General features: G+C 38.4%; 1 protein-coding gene across 4 annotated transcripts in view; it reads left to right on the forward strand.

The window, feature by feature from the left end:
* KIF20B (kinesin family member 20B) overlaps positions 1-12,966 on the forward strand; it is a 44,368-nt gene extending 31,402 nt beyond the window's left edge. For 2 of the 4 annotated variants that reach the window (XM_064463762.1, XM_064463761.1), the window contains exons 27-35: positions 614-769; positions 1,918-2,094; positions 2,612-2,776; positions 4,641-4,763; positions 6,309-6,512; positions 8,735-8,812; positions 9,573-9,720; positions 11,280-11,422; positions 12,708-12,966. In XM_064463762.1, coding sequence (XP_064319832.1) covers positions 614-769; positions 1,918-2,094; positions 2,612-2,776; positions 4,641-4,763; positions 6,309-6,512; positions 8,735-8,812; positions 9,573-9,720; positions 11,280-11,422; positions 12,708-12,785 — 1,272 coding nt within the window. In that variant the 3' untranslated portion in view covers positions 12,786-12,966. Of the gene's footprint in view, positions 1-613; positions 770-1,917; positions 2,095-2,611; positions 2,777-4,640; positions 4,764-6,308; positions 6,513-8,210; positions 8,381-8,734; positions 8,813-9,572; positions 9,721-11,279; positions 11,423-12,707 lie in introns of those variants that run through there. The other 2 variants (XR_010374938.1, XM_064463763.1) reach the window with 2 other exon arrangements.
* Positions 12,967-13,630: the final 664 nt, after the last annotated feature.

A 13,630-nucleotide genomic window follows, 5' to 3' on the forward strand; every position in this document is an offset into this window, starting at 1 on the left:
CCTGGAAGTCCTCCCTGTTAGCCTGAACGCTTCCCTCTAATTCTCCTTGGATTAGAAAATAGGCTTTTTTCCAAGCAGCTTTTAAGGTGCCTCTTCTGCCTTAAGTGGGAGAATGTCTGGCATGAGGTTTGATAGTGATAGAAAAGGAGGCAAAGCTGCTGTGGATTGGTGTTCTTCGGTATGTGCTATCTCTGCCTAACATTCAAACTGTACTGCATTCTTTGCCTTTCAGTCTTGAAGTAAAAGTAACTTCTCTAACATGTCCTGTAAGGCAGCATAAAAGACTGGGAATTTGTAAGTTAAAAAGGTCTCTTTACCATTACTTTTGGTGTAACTTTTATAGTGTTTGTGACTTACCTAGAGCATTTTTAGAGAGGAAAAAGATCTGTTGCATGAAGTCTGAATAAGAACTGCTGAAAATTAATTTTTTTTCAATAGAGGAAAACAAATGAGTGTGTAATACTTGCACTTGGGAATATGCTGGAGTAAAACTGCTAGTATTTCTGTTCTCTTTTGGAAAGGAATCCCTTTAATGGTAATCCGGATTTTAAGACATCTTTTTTTTTTTGCTTAATCTCTGCCTATGGTTTTATTTCTGGTTTCATTAAAATAGGAAAATGAGGCAAAGTATCAATCTGATAGAAAGAAGTGGCTGGAGGAAAAAATGGGACTCATAAATCAAGTAAAAGAAGCTGAGAGCCATCGCAACAGAGAAATGAGAAAATTTGCGGAGGACAGAGAACGTCATGTAGAGCAACAAGCAGAAATTGTAAGTGACTGGAGTTCTCGGCAGAGTCCTCTCGTGCAAGTCTTTAGTACAGAGCAAACATCATGTCAAGTGATAACAGTGTGGGCACTTGAGGGTAGCTGGCCTTTGTCCAAGTCCCTCACTTTATCACATGGCAAAGCCTAGAGGAGTCTTCTCAATATGAAAAGGAAAGAATAGGAGGATCATAAATGCAAAAGCTTAGTGAGTAATGGAAGTTGACATGTCTGTTCCTTTCTATCCTATGACTGCCACTCCTTGCTAAGAATTCTTCAGACTTCATCTTGTGTGTAAAACACCAACAAGTAGCCCACACTTAAATGAATTGCTAGTTAAGCTAAGAAAACATGCTTTGAAAAACAAGACTTGTTGCTTGGCTTTTCCAAAAAAAAACAAACCAAAACAACCCAACCAAAAAAAAGCCAACCAAAACAAAAAACCCAGAAACAACAGCTTCCCCCCCCCCCCCCCCCCAAAAAAAAAAAAAAACACCACCACCAAAAAACCCCAACACCTAGGAGGCTTTAGAAGGAAGAGAAAAGGCAAGAAGAATTTAACAAAAAAGAAAAAAAGTTTTTTTCCAGGTGTAGAGTGAAAATACTCAAAATGCTAACGGTTTTGCTCCCATATCGCTTCCAAAGTTTAGTGACTGATAGTTAATAACTAGGCAGATACCTCGCCTGTTTGCTGGACAGCATCAGGGTTGTAATTTTGTAGGCATATGAAATAATTGCATGAATCTGTACAATTTAAAACTATGTTTGCATCTAGAAGTATTTAGCAATGGCTATGTGGACCTGCAAACACTACAGGAGGACGCTAGGAGCTTAGGACTACTTTCACTTTGTGACGTTGCTTGTGTGAAACTTGTTATAAGTAAAATCACAAAGTGAGCCAAACAGTAGTGGTTCTTACCAAAATTCTCTTCACAACGAGTATACCTATAGGTACAGATTTTCTAAGTGAAGCATGGTTTGCTTTTGCATATTTGTAGTGAAACTAGTTCTGTGTGAATTTTTTAAGATCTACATAGGCTCTCAAGTTTAGTAACGCCATAAAATAGTACCAATCATGCAAAATCCAACTATCAGAACAGTTCAGATAGGTTAGAATTGAACGCCACTTCTACACACTGTTTTTTCCCCATTTAGGAAAGACTTGCTGCACAGCTGGTTGAAAAGGACAACAATCTTCAAAAGTGGCGTGAAGAAAGAGACAAATTAGTAGAAGCTTTGGAAGTACAGCTCAAGACTTTGGCTTCTAACATCACACAAAAAGATAAGGAAATAGCGGAACTGAAACAAGCCGCACTAAAGGATGGAGGAAAGGTCATCTTTCTCTCTTGTTCATATGTGATTCTTTTGTTGTTATTCATTGATTCTGCGAAGCACTATACTTGCTTTTTGCATTTTTGGCTCTATTTTTGATTCTTAAACACTGATGTTCTTTTTTTTAAACCGAATTTGTAACAGTAACTGAAGTTTCAAAATATTTAGTAGTTCAAATAAACACCCAAGTCTATTTGATCCTTTGATTGCAAAGTTGGACTGGAAATCTGAAACAACTATCACATTTGATGCCTTTTTCACAGCACCTAGGTCTTCATAGACAGATGGGAGTTGAACTTCTTGTAACTCTACATCTTCCCAGGCTGTTGTATGATACTTCTTCACTTTAAATAGTGGCCACTCATACATGAAATTATTGGCTTTTTGTTCGATAGCTGACTGTTTTGGCCTGCAATTCCAAAACTGATGCTAGCAAGTAATTATAATAACGCTCATACATATGTTAATTTCTTTTGTCAGTCCTGCAATTTGTGGCAATTTTTGCTGTGTTTATTAGGGTGAGGAAACCGATATAGAACAACTAAGAAAACAGCTGGCTGAGAAAGATGAATTTATAAAGGAATTGAAACAAGGCATTAACAATGAAAGTCTTCAGTCTTTGGCAGAAGTACCTTTACCTGAAGAAGGACAAGATAAAATAGATCAGTCTGTAAACACGGAGGTATGTTTGCTCTGTGTATAGAAAATACATACTGATGGTATGTTGTTAACAACTTTGATTTTGTTTTGTTCTCAGTATATACTTCAGCAACGTTGGGATTCTCTCTAAAGTTACTTTTTGGAATTCTTCGTAGTTAGTATCTTCAGTTCTTAGTTCATGCTCATTCCTTTTCTCTCCCTCTTTCATGCTCGCATGCAGGAAAAAAAGTGCTTCAGTACAACACCACCTCTTTCTACATTACAGAACTTACGTACCTGAGGAGAAAACTACTTAACTAATCCAGGTTCTAGAGGTTTGAAGACATAAAACTTGTAGTGTCATCTCAGTTTGGTTATGTCAGCATTAAAGGGATTTCAGCTCAAACAGCTTTCATGATATCACCTATAATGTGGTAATAGAGATGATTCCGTAATTGCAGCTGCCAGCCCATATAGCAGGTTCACCAGAAAAAGACAGTATCTTGCATCCCGCTTCAAACCAAACCAATATTTGAAGTTTACACAAAGAAAAGATCAACTTTGCATATTTTCTGAATAACAGTTAAAAGGCTTGCAAGTGTACTGAGACTCCTGACTCTGACTGAACCCTTATGTGCTACATGAATAGTATTTAATGAGGTAGTTCTGCTAAACTGAATTAATGCTGTCTGGCTCCATTGCTGATTAATAATGAACCGGGCTGAACACAGATTTCCAGCAGTCCCTCCCCTGGCCACTGGAAGATGTGATTCTCTTTTTGTTGCAAAACTAAACTGAATGCCAAAATGCATCTCTTCATCTCTTTCCTGTCTGCTGCCAAATAAGACTGGCTCGTTTCTTTCTACTTCATCAATTCAGCTAGGGCTGTATAGATAAAGCTTGTGGTGTGTGAGGAGGACAGAACAGCTCTCAGAAGGGTTACTGCTTTGCACAGCTTAGCCATAGCAGCTGAGAAAGTGTTGTAAAATTAGTTGGTTTTGCTATGAAATTACTTACAAAGAAAAATCATTGTGAGCTGTTGGTGCTGAAGAATTTCCCTCAAGCCAGTAGCAACAACACTTGATGTTACCAGTAAGGAGAGGTTGCTAACAGCATTATTGTGTGAGAAACTGTTATTCTTGAAGAGAATGGGGGAAAGCTTTAGGTGGAAGTCAAATAATTCTCAGGAAAGACATAATGGAGATGAAGAAGAAAAACTGAAGTGATCAAGGTGATATGTGTCTCCGGTCTTGTGAGGAGAGCGTAAGAAGCTGGCACTCCGATTAGGAGAGGTTAAGGCCACGGGAGGATTATGGGGCTGAGGCTTACAAAATCGTGGGTGTGGTGGATAAACAGAAGGCAGAACTGTCCTTCCTAAAATCCTGCAAGAACTGGGCAGCACTTGATGAAACCAACAGGAGGTAACTTCAAAACAGTCAAAATATATATTCCTCTATGAAGCAGCTAGTGACCTTCTGGAGGTGGTGGAAACAGGTACTGTCAGCAGGGATTAGAAAAAACTGTAGTAGAAATCCATAAATATATTCATAAATAGATGCTCTGAGGATTAGGCAAAGGTGTACTCTCTGACACTTCTAATGCAACACCTGGGAGTGCTGGGAAAGCACAGAAGGTGCCAGGGTCACACACGTTATCCCTAAATAGCATCTCCCTTTGCTATTCTTGGAGGCAGAATACTGAACTAGATGGGCTGTTGGTGAGACCCAGCAGGGAGATCTTATGATCGCATCATGAATAGATGTTACTGACTTAAACTTGTGTCGTCGTTCAGCCCAGGTGTTCATTAGCCATCTGTGCTTGGGCTTTTGTGCTGTAACTTTAGAACACTCAAAATATTTTGAGGTTTACAGTCTAGCATAATCTTTATTCATTCTAAATATTTACAGTGTATGGAGAAACAAAGCAAGACTAATCCTATAGCTGGACAAAGTATTCCAGTAGGATATGATGGAGTTAGAGAGAATTATTCACTATCTCGATGCCCTAGCAGTGCCTCTTCATTGAGTGAGGTTGGTATAAAACTCTGATTTTGAAAATTTTGTGCAGTTGTATGGGTTTTGCTACATGCAGAATAGGGAAGAAAATGTGTCCTGTTGCCTGAAGAATTCTGAAGTTTTATTCTGCAAATCCCTTTATTGGTGATCAGATCACCTGATTTAGTGGCTTTTGGTGGAAATACAAGCAGTATGACATGATCACGTGAATAATTTATATCTGACTCCAACTGCGAGCTCCTGAAAACTTGCTTCTCAGTGATGCTCATGAAGTGGCTGATTATTAGATAAGTCACGTGAAAAAAAAAACAAACAACCCTTTTAAATGTACAAGCAACAGCAGGGCAAATTGGATTTGCTTCCTTCCACTGCAGGATTCCTGTGTGCAATTTATGGTTAGCTAATGATGCTAACCATTCCTGTAACTTTCTGACTGCTAACTCTTTCACGAAGTAGCAGTTATTAAGAGAAATGGTTTTATGAGCCAACTCCATTCTTGGGAATGCAGTGGTGTTGGTATTCCCACTCAAAATCCCACCGGAGCCTGTTTGTTGAAGGTGGTGACCACCTTTTATGGCTTTCCATGAGCTTTGATCATTTTCCTTGTTAAGAGGAGGAAGGTACCCTTCAGGGTGAGCCAGCATAGGAAGCAACAGCAGCTAGACTCTTTGGGATCCTACTAGCAGCAGTAGTAGCAGCCACTGGCCGTTTCTCATCACCACTGACTCCAGCAGCCCATCTTCCGTGTTTCATTCAAACAGCTGCTGAATTCATTTTTGTGTGCTAGCCAGCAGCTGAACTGCTGCCGCAGGGCTGCAGGAGCTGGGGAGAGACCACAGCTCTGACTTCCTTGCTGGTTTTGCAAAGAAAAACAGGGTTGGGTGGATGGTGGAAGGTAAGTGCTGCTGGGGAAGAGGAGCTGCTCAAACTGACCTTTCCATCGCACCCTCACTGCGGTTCTTGCAGTTTGGCTGTAAGCAGGTACAAGGAGGTCTTCAGCCTGTGAGCAATGGTGCTGCCTGAATGCTGGCTTTCCCTCCAGAGAACAGACAGTAATGTAGTAGTCACTCATAGGTTGAGTTTGGCTTGTAGCTTGTCACTCGGACCTTGTTACTTACACAATTAGCTTCTCTAGTGTAGAAGAGGAAGGGAAAGCTCCCTAAAGATACGCTAGAGAAGGATTATACTTTTCTCTCAAAAGCTTCTACTACTGCTAGCGGTGAAAAAGTGACTGGCTGTCTCTACCCTTGAGGAAAACTACTTGTGAGCAAAGTATCAGGGTGAGTTCAGCAAGGAAAACATTGATTTCTGTGATCATAGAAATGTTAAAACTTTTTTGTTAAATTTTAGAAAGTTAGAAAATAAGTTAAACACAGAAGTGTTGAAGTTGAAGTAGTTGAAGTAGATTTCTTCACTTCTGTTGTAAGTGTTCTGAAAACTAACAGCTGGAAAATGGAATGCTTACTTTGCAATCCACTGGGGAGGGATATGTATTTCAGGTTTTTTTTAACTCAAAGTGATTTTAAAACTTGTTTTCTTAAAACTTCCCTATGCTTGCAGGACCATTTAGAAATTGTCCTTGACTCTTCTGAAGTGTCCACAGAAACTGGAAAAACTCGTCGGTTCCCAAAACCAGAGATGGAAATCCAGTTCACACCTCTGCAACCCAATAAGATGGAGGTGAAGCACCAGGGCAGCAGCTCACCAGTTACAGTTAAAATGCCCAAGTCAAGAAAGAAAAGAAGGAGTGAAGAGATGGATGAGGTATGACCTCTAGACCAAACGACAAAATACGTTGTACAGTTTTTCAATATATTACCCTGATCATTTGTTGGACTCCTATCTTTATCTTCCGATTCTCACTGGGATCCTAAGGTACATTTAAAGCTCCTTATTTTCCCCCAACAAGTCATGGATCTCTGGCCTCTGTTGAATAAGGTCATAGACTTCAATTTATCCAGACTCTGGCCCCTTGTCCTGATTTTGCACTTCTTACCGTTTACATTTCTCTCTGCCTGCTGGTCCCGTTTGCCCCAGTCTCCAGCTCTGAACTGTGGGATTACAGACTAGTTCTATAGAATTATTTCTTTTGGCTCAGGGAATCACTGGTATCAATTATAATCTATTCTAATAGGCAATTACAAGTTAATCAATGCATTTCAGAGTTTCAGGACCACTTCCTTTGACTTTTATTTCTCCAGCCTGTGTTTGCTTTGACATTTTTGCACTTAGAGGGACTGTACAAAGCTAATTGCACCAGCACCTGAATGTCCCTGGTTTCTGAAGACCTTAATTCTTCTTTAGTTCCCTCAGTTGTGCTATGTTATATGCTCCAGCCTTCTTAACGTGCAGTGATGTTTTCATGTGAGACTAGGGCCCCACAGCAGTTCAGGGTGGTAAAAATCTTTACTGTTCCTACCTGAACTGTGCCTGTTCCTTTCATCTGCATTTTATCAGCATTAACACCAATACCACACTCTCTAAGACACTTACAAAGGTTATGAAACCCTAGGACCATGTTGTGGTGGTACTTACATACTTGTAATCCTACTTGGGGGGCTTATGAATTTCTGTATTTCTAAGGACTTTTGAAGCTGATGGGTGAGTGTGAGGGAGATGACCTGTGGATGATTTGGCTAGGTGGTAAGTGATCTCTTTCAGGGAGTGAGCTTGTCCCATCGGGAGAATGAAATATCTGATGCTTCTCTAGCATTTCTTATTCAAGCATTCCCAAGTGATATATATATTTTTTTAATCTCTTAGTAAAATACTTAAGGGAAATAGTCACTTCGGTGATTAGCGTTGATCAGTACTTCAGTAAACTCATTTTTGTTAAACCGGGATTGCAAAAGTAACTGTTAAAAGCTGTGTAAGTTAATTCATTGGAATTCAACGCTTCGTTCCGTAATAATGTCCAGAGTTGGTTTAAACTTCTTGTGTCTTGAACCAATTTACTTCAAGAGTAGCAGTCTCTCAGGCTGCTGGAGAAGTGGGTGTAAAAATAGCCCTTCTGAAGGCACTGAAAACGAACTGAACCTTATCTACAGATGGATATATTTCATCTAACGTAGTTATCCATGGTTTTAGAGAGACTTTTGCTAGTCCATTTAAATCTGTTCATAGTGTCATAGTCCGTGTTCATACCCTTACAGGATAACATTTAGCTTCCAATAACATGGAACTGAACTTAGAAGTATCTTATTTCTCTCTTATTCATCTGTTACTCTTAAATATTATTTCCATGTTACATATGCCAAACAGAAACAGGTTATAAAATGATTCAGTAACTTTCTGTTGCAAGTCTACTGAAGGCACAGTTTGTTTTTAAAATTTCCTAAAACTGCAAAGCACATTGTCTGCAGTAAAACTAAGGACTGAGGGGAAACCTGTGGTGCCAAAATAACCATGTACTGCTTGTCACAAATTTTTAAAAAGTAAACCAAAACCCCGTTGTTTTTCTAGAAACAAAGCAAGCCAAAGCTTTTGCAGAGACTCCCTCTACTTAAACAAAGAACAAAATCCTCTTTCCCTTTTCTGACGCTGTTATCAGTTGGTATGGCTATCGGGAATCTGAAATGTCTTGGCACCACTTCGCAAGATAGAAGATGCCCTTTAATGACAGCTCAACAATGGTACTGTGCTACCAACCCGTTTTTATAGTCACCATAAAACTGAATTTACATTTAAATTTATTGCATTAATTTCAATTTGTGTGTTCACTTGTCAAATATCTTAAACCAAAAGTATAGGAAACAATGGAGAGAAGAAATTAGTAAATGTCAGAGTGATTTGACTACAGGTAGTTCTAGTTCCCCCCACGAGTTTGTTTAGCATTTCATTCACATTTGAATAGTTACCTCTATGTAGTATTAGCCAATGCCTCCCTAGAGTTAGTTGTAGCATTTAAACAGTAGCTACTTCTGTAATATAAATAACTTTTGTCCTTTTCAAAAGAATCCTCGTTAAAATTTGTCTTATTTTCTTAGGATTTTGTGAAGAGCGAGAACAAGAAAAATGTGAAACCTGCTATGGCTAATTCACCTTCTACAAGCAAGAAGAAAACGGTTTGGTTTTTTGTTGAAATTAGTTTTGCGTTTTCTGTAAAGGTGGACTTGTGAAAGGAGCAAACGTTCTTATGCAGCAGTATCTTAGCCTTATCTATGTACTTGAATAGGATTCTTAAACACTTGTGTTGTCTTCCAGCTGAACTCTATAAGCTAACCACAGAGAGTAAGTCTGTGTTTGCCAAGAATGCGTGCTAGCTGCTGTGTACAATGATTAAAAGGGAAGGATGTGCACGTTGAATAGTTATGAAAAGTAGGGTGAACACACTATTAGTGTTTGATGTTAAGGCAATGCCTTTGAAGTAAAACTAAGGTTCATATCATCTATATGCATGGCAATTATGAAAAGCTGACTTTAAGCCTCAGTAGTAACCTGGGAAGGTTCAGACGGTGGGTAGTAGTGGATTTATTTTCCCCACCAGTTTCCTCCTGTTTTATTTATAACTAGAACAGTTTGTCTAATAAAATACTTGACAATTTTTAATCTAATTAGTTTTTTAAAAATAATCTATCTTTTCCCTATGTTGCTCATGCCCTTAAACGTATTCTGTGAAACTTTGACCATTTTTTCTCTTGTGGGTATGAAATGAGTTTTTCTACATTACTTGCTATCACAATATCTTTGGTGTAATGAACAGGGGTGTCAGTATCAAAGTCCAAAATGTCAGCTTGAAAATAACATTAAAGCCAAATAAAATGGAATTAAACTTGAAAATAAGTCAATTTGCAATTTAAACAAGGATCTTGTATTTCTGTGCAGATGTCTACTACCCAGCCACTTCAAAAACAATACTCCTTAAGGAAACAAGAATCTACTTCAAGTAAGAAGTCAGCTAAAAAGAAAGATGGAACACTACAAAAACTTGGAGATTTTCTCCAAAATTCTCCTGTTATTTTTCACTCTAAAGGTTTGTACAGAATAAATAAGGCTTTTTCCATGTTCTCTGGGCGTTGTAGAATGGCTTTTTTCTACTGTGATCTATTAATGTATATGTTATTAATATGTATATGGCATTAACAACATTGTGTATATGTCACTGCATTGAGTTGTTCTTTTGTTTATGAAATAATGGAGTCTGAACTGGGGCCTGCTATACTAAATCTTGCAGACTAGAAAAGGCTGTCTGTGTTGCAAGGACCACACGGTTCTAAAGGTTAGGTTAAGTGTGAAAGGTAAACCAGGCGGAATGAAAGGACTCAGCGGGCAATATGGGCATATAAATTTATCATAAAAGCAGTGATAAATGTTAATCTCAATGTCTGAGTTACTTTGTTCTTATTACAGTAAAACAGTTAAAGGCAATTTCAGAAATTTGCCCTACTGCTCAAAAAAAATCAAGACCCGAATCCAAACTCCAAATCCTACCTTGTTCTATGAGCAATACCTCTTCCCTCTCCCCCTGCTTTGTTCCTGTGAAAACTGTGTTAATAACTTTTGATGTATGTACGTGGGAGTGGAAGATCAGTTCTACAGAATCTGAAAGCCAGTGTCTCATTAAAATATTTGGAAGACTTCAAAAACTGACTATGAAGCGATCAATGGACTTCGTGCAGTTTAAGCGTAGCCTTGGGAAGATTAACTGCTAGAACTTTCCAACGAAGAATATATTCTTATTCTTTCCTACAGTACGACGTGGTCTCTGAGATAGTGTGTTTTTAAGAAAAGGTTAAAGTTAGCAGAGGGCACAAAGACTCACCAGCCTTAAATTCTAAAAGACACTGTTATTTGGTTGTTTAAAACAAGGTCAATCGTTATTCAATGTGGACAGTTAAAATGAAGATGTCTCTACCAGCTTGAAAACTTGACTTGCTCCAGAGTACATCTTTCTTATCTGCTGTAAGACAGGCTAGGTGATGATAGTGGGATTTTTAACGTTTTCCAGTTTGTCAGATTGGTTCCGTGAGGACTATACCACTATCAATGGAAGCCAAATTCAGACTGCTCAAAATTCCACCCTGAAAATACTTAATTTTGAGCTAGTTTAACCTTTATTGCCATGTCCTGTATTTTTTTCTTTTGCATAACTTAGTATCGTTCAGGATTTCTTCTTTCCTTCTAGCGTATAATATGCATATGCTCGTCTCTTCCTATATCTAGTACTAGTTTGATAAAACTACAAGTATATAGAGAAAATTGACTATGCCCTGTGCTTCTGTTGGTGCAGAGTTAAGCCTCTTGTTCAACTCCTGTTGAAGTGTTTAACTCCCAGTGAAATCTGAATCCCAATTGATTTTTAATGTGTTATTGAAATGTGTCTTTTAAGCTTCTGCATCTGAAGCTATCGAAAACTACTTCCAACTATAGAAAACCGTGGAAGTCAAATACCACTTCTGAATTACTATATTTAAACTTCAAAATACATCTGTTACATTTTAAAACTATTTTTAATAAACCTTGTTTTATTCATTAATTTTGAGGCTCAGAAAACCAGTAAGACATTGATTTATGATAATTTTTTTCTTCCAGCAAAGAAGCTGATTGCGACAATAAGCTCTCCCAAGTCTGCAGAACCAGAAACTGTCCAGGAAAACGAGTTCAAGCCAAAACGAGCTAAGAGAAAGCTGTATTCAGCTGACATTTCTTGCCCTCTAGATATTCCTGCATCTTCGGTAAGTGATTACAGGTTACTCTTCTGTCCACCGCAATGTATTTCTATAATCTTTGCTTAAAATGAACTATTGCGGGATGGAGCAAACCTGAAGGTCTGATCAAGTTGCAGAAGAGGTTTGAAAGTACTGACTTATTTCGGGATTCTACCTAACCATTCCTTTTGGTCTTTTCTTCCTGTTCTCTTACTTAATTTTCTCAGTTTTCTCACCTATCTTCTCTGTGTTTGGCTGCTGACTTATTGTACAGGCAATACAGCAATCAGAAGATATCTTAGCTGTGGTATGTGGGGAGTTACTTTTTCCTCTACTACAGCAGTTGAGTCTTACTTAGTTTTTCCAGCAGTAGGTGTTCATTTAAGTGTAGCACAAAGGGAGAGTAGAAATAGAGACCATTGAGGGATCCATAGGTTTGGAATAGCAAGATTGAAACACTAATGATTAATTGTACTTGCAGACCTTTAGTTTGCAGGGCACGTGAGTGCCTAAGATAGTTTATGCCCAGCTGATATTTGGGTTACTTTAGGATGTCGATACATCCATGTTTTTCCAAAGCACAATTTAGATAGCCTTCTGGGTGTGCTTAAATTGTGTTGCCCTGTCTAAGCCAGCCTATAGAGTCTTATAGGCCAGGACTTGATGTATTGTTTCTGAAATCTGACTGTATGGTTCTGTCGGTAAGGATAGTGCTGAGCGTGCTCTTGCTCAGTTGGAAGTATATCTCTTCTGTTCAACCCTTTCCTCCCTTCGCTACAGTGAGCCCATACTGATGAGGTATCCTATTGAATTTTCTGTAAATTGTATGAATGGATGTGGCAGAAAGCAAAACGCTGTCCGTAGGAGGAAGGTGAAAATGACAGAAATGCAGAGCAAAAGAACTAAGAAGCTTGGAAGTGAAAGAAAAAGGGAAAGACTGAATCCAGGGAAAAACAGAGAAAGCTAAAGGCATTTAAGCTTAAAATATGTGAAAAAGATGAAGTGTTTAGAAAACAAAATGAGTATTATTGGTTAGAAGTGAGAGCTGCTTTGAGATCACGCATTTCTTTGGGCTTTGGTATTTGTTTCGGCAAAAAATCGAATTGTGTATGTTCCCAGGATTTGTTGCTTATTATGATGCACTAAAATGGTGTCTCTATCCTGGAGACCTCTGACTGAGAGATAATGGGCAAACTTCGCTCTGAAAACAGCTTCTGGGGAAAAACATGTTGTTGGTTACATGGGTCTAGAAGCACATGCCATTTGTCTCTGAAGAAATGCTGAGTAACTCTTGAAATACCATCTTTTTCAGGTCTTTGTAGAACAAAAAGAGAAGGAAAGTGATCATCTAATCATAAAGCGACGGCTGCGACCAAAACCAGCTAAATAATCTTGCAGAAGCATGTTCGTGTTTTCTAGTTAGGGCATATTTCCATTGTATTATTTCAGTTGATTGTATATAGGAAGTAACAGATACTTGGTCATGCCCTAAAGTCTGTATATAGATGTACAGAATTGTGCTGATGGCTTCTGGTTCCGACTCCATTAAAGCTGAAATACTGTTTAAGAAACTTGTTTCTGAATTTTTTTTTTTACGGAGTGGTGTCTTTGGAAGTGTTCATAATGTAACTGTTGTTCCACACAGGCATAGTCCTTACTGCACGGTTTAAGTTGCTTTTTCCAGGTGGCCAGTATACCTACCATAACTTTGAGTGGAAAAAAATGAATACACATCAAAACTTGTATATCTTTAAATTCTTTAAAAATACTAAAAAACCCAAAAGTTCTGCGAAGGTACAAAATTAAGGAATTTGCACCATGTGGAGAAATACGATGTTTTCATCGCTTGTGTGGTTTTAATAGCTTCTACTTCTAAATTAAGTCATTGATAAGCATATTATTATTTCTTTGGGGACTGAAATCTCCTTAAATAATTATGATGGGCTAATTAGACGTGACCCACTCTTGGATAGACATTTGACATTTTATTCTAACCATCCAGTTAGCTCAATTAGAGCAGCTACTCTTGATTTAGTAAGGTTTCAGCTTATAATCAGTGACTGGCTAAACATTTACAGCCTTTCTGGTTTCATCAATGTAGCATTAACTTCCGTCACTGGCAGTGACTGTATTCCATAGGATTTTGCATTGTTTGAAGAACACAACTGGTCATCTTTCAGGAAGAGCTGAAATTACTTTGATAATGACCCGCTCCTGACGCGGCTGAAGCAAGAC

The sequence above is a fragment of the Phalacrocorax carbo genome, chromosome 12 (genome assembly GCF_963921805.1).
Source record: "Phalacrocorax carbo chromosome 12, bPhaCar2.1, whole genome shotgun sequence".
Taxonomy (NCBI): Eukaryota; Metazoa; Chordata; class Aves; order Suliformes; family Phalacrocoracidae; genus Phalacrocorax; species Phalacrocorax carbo.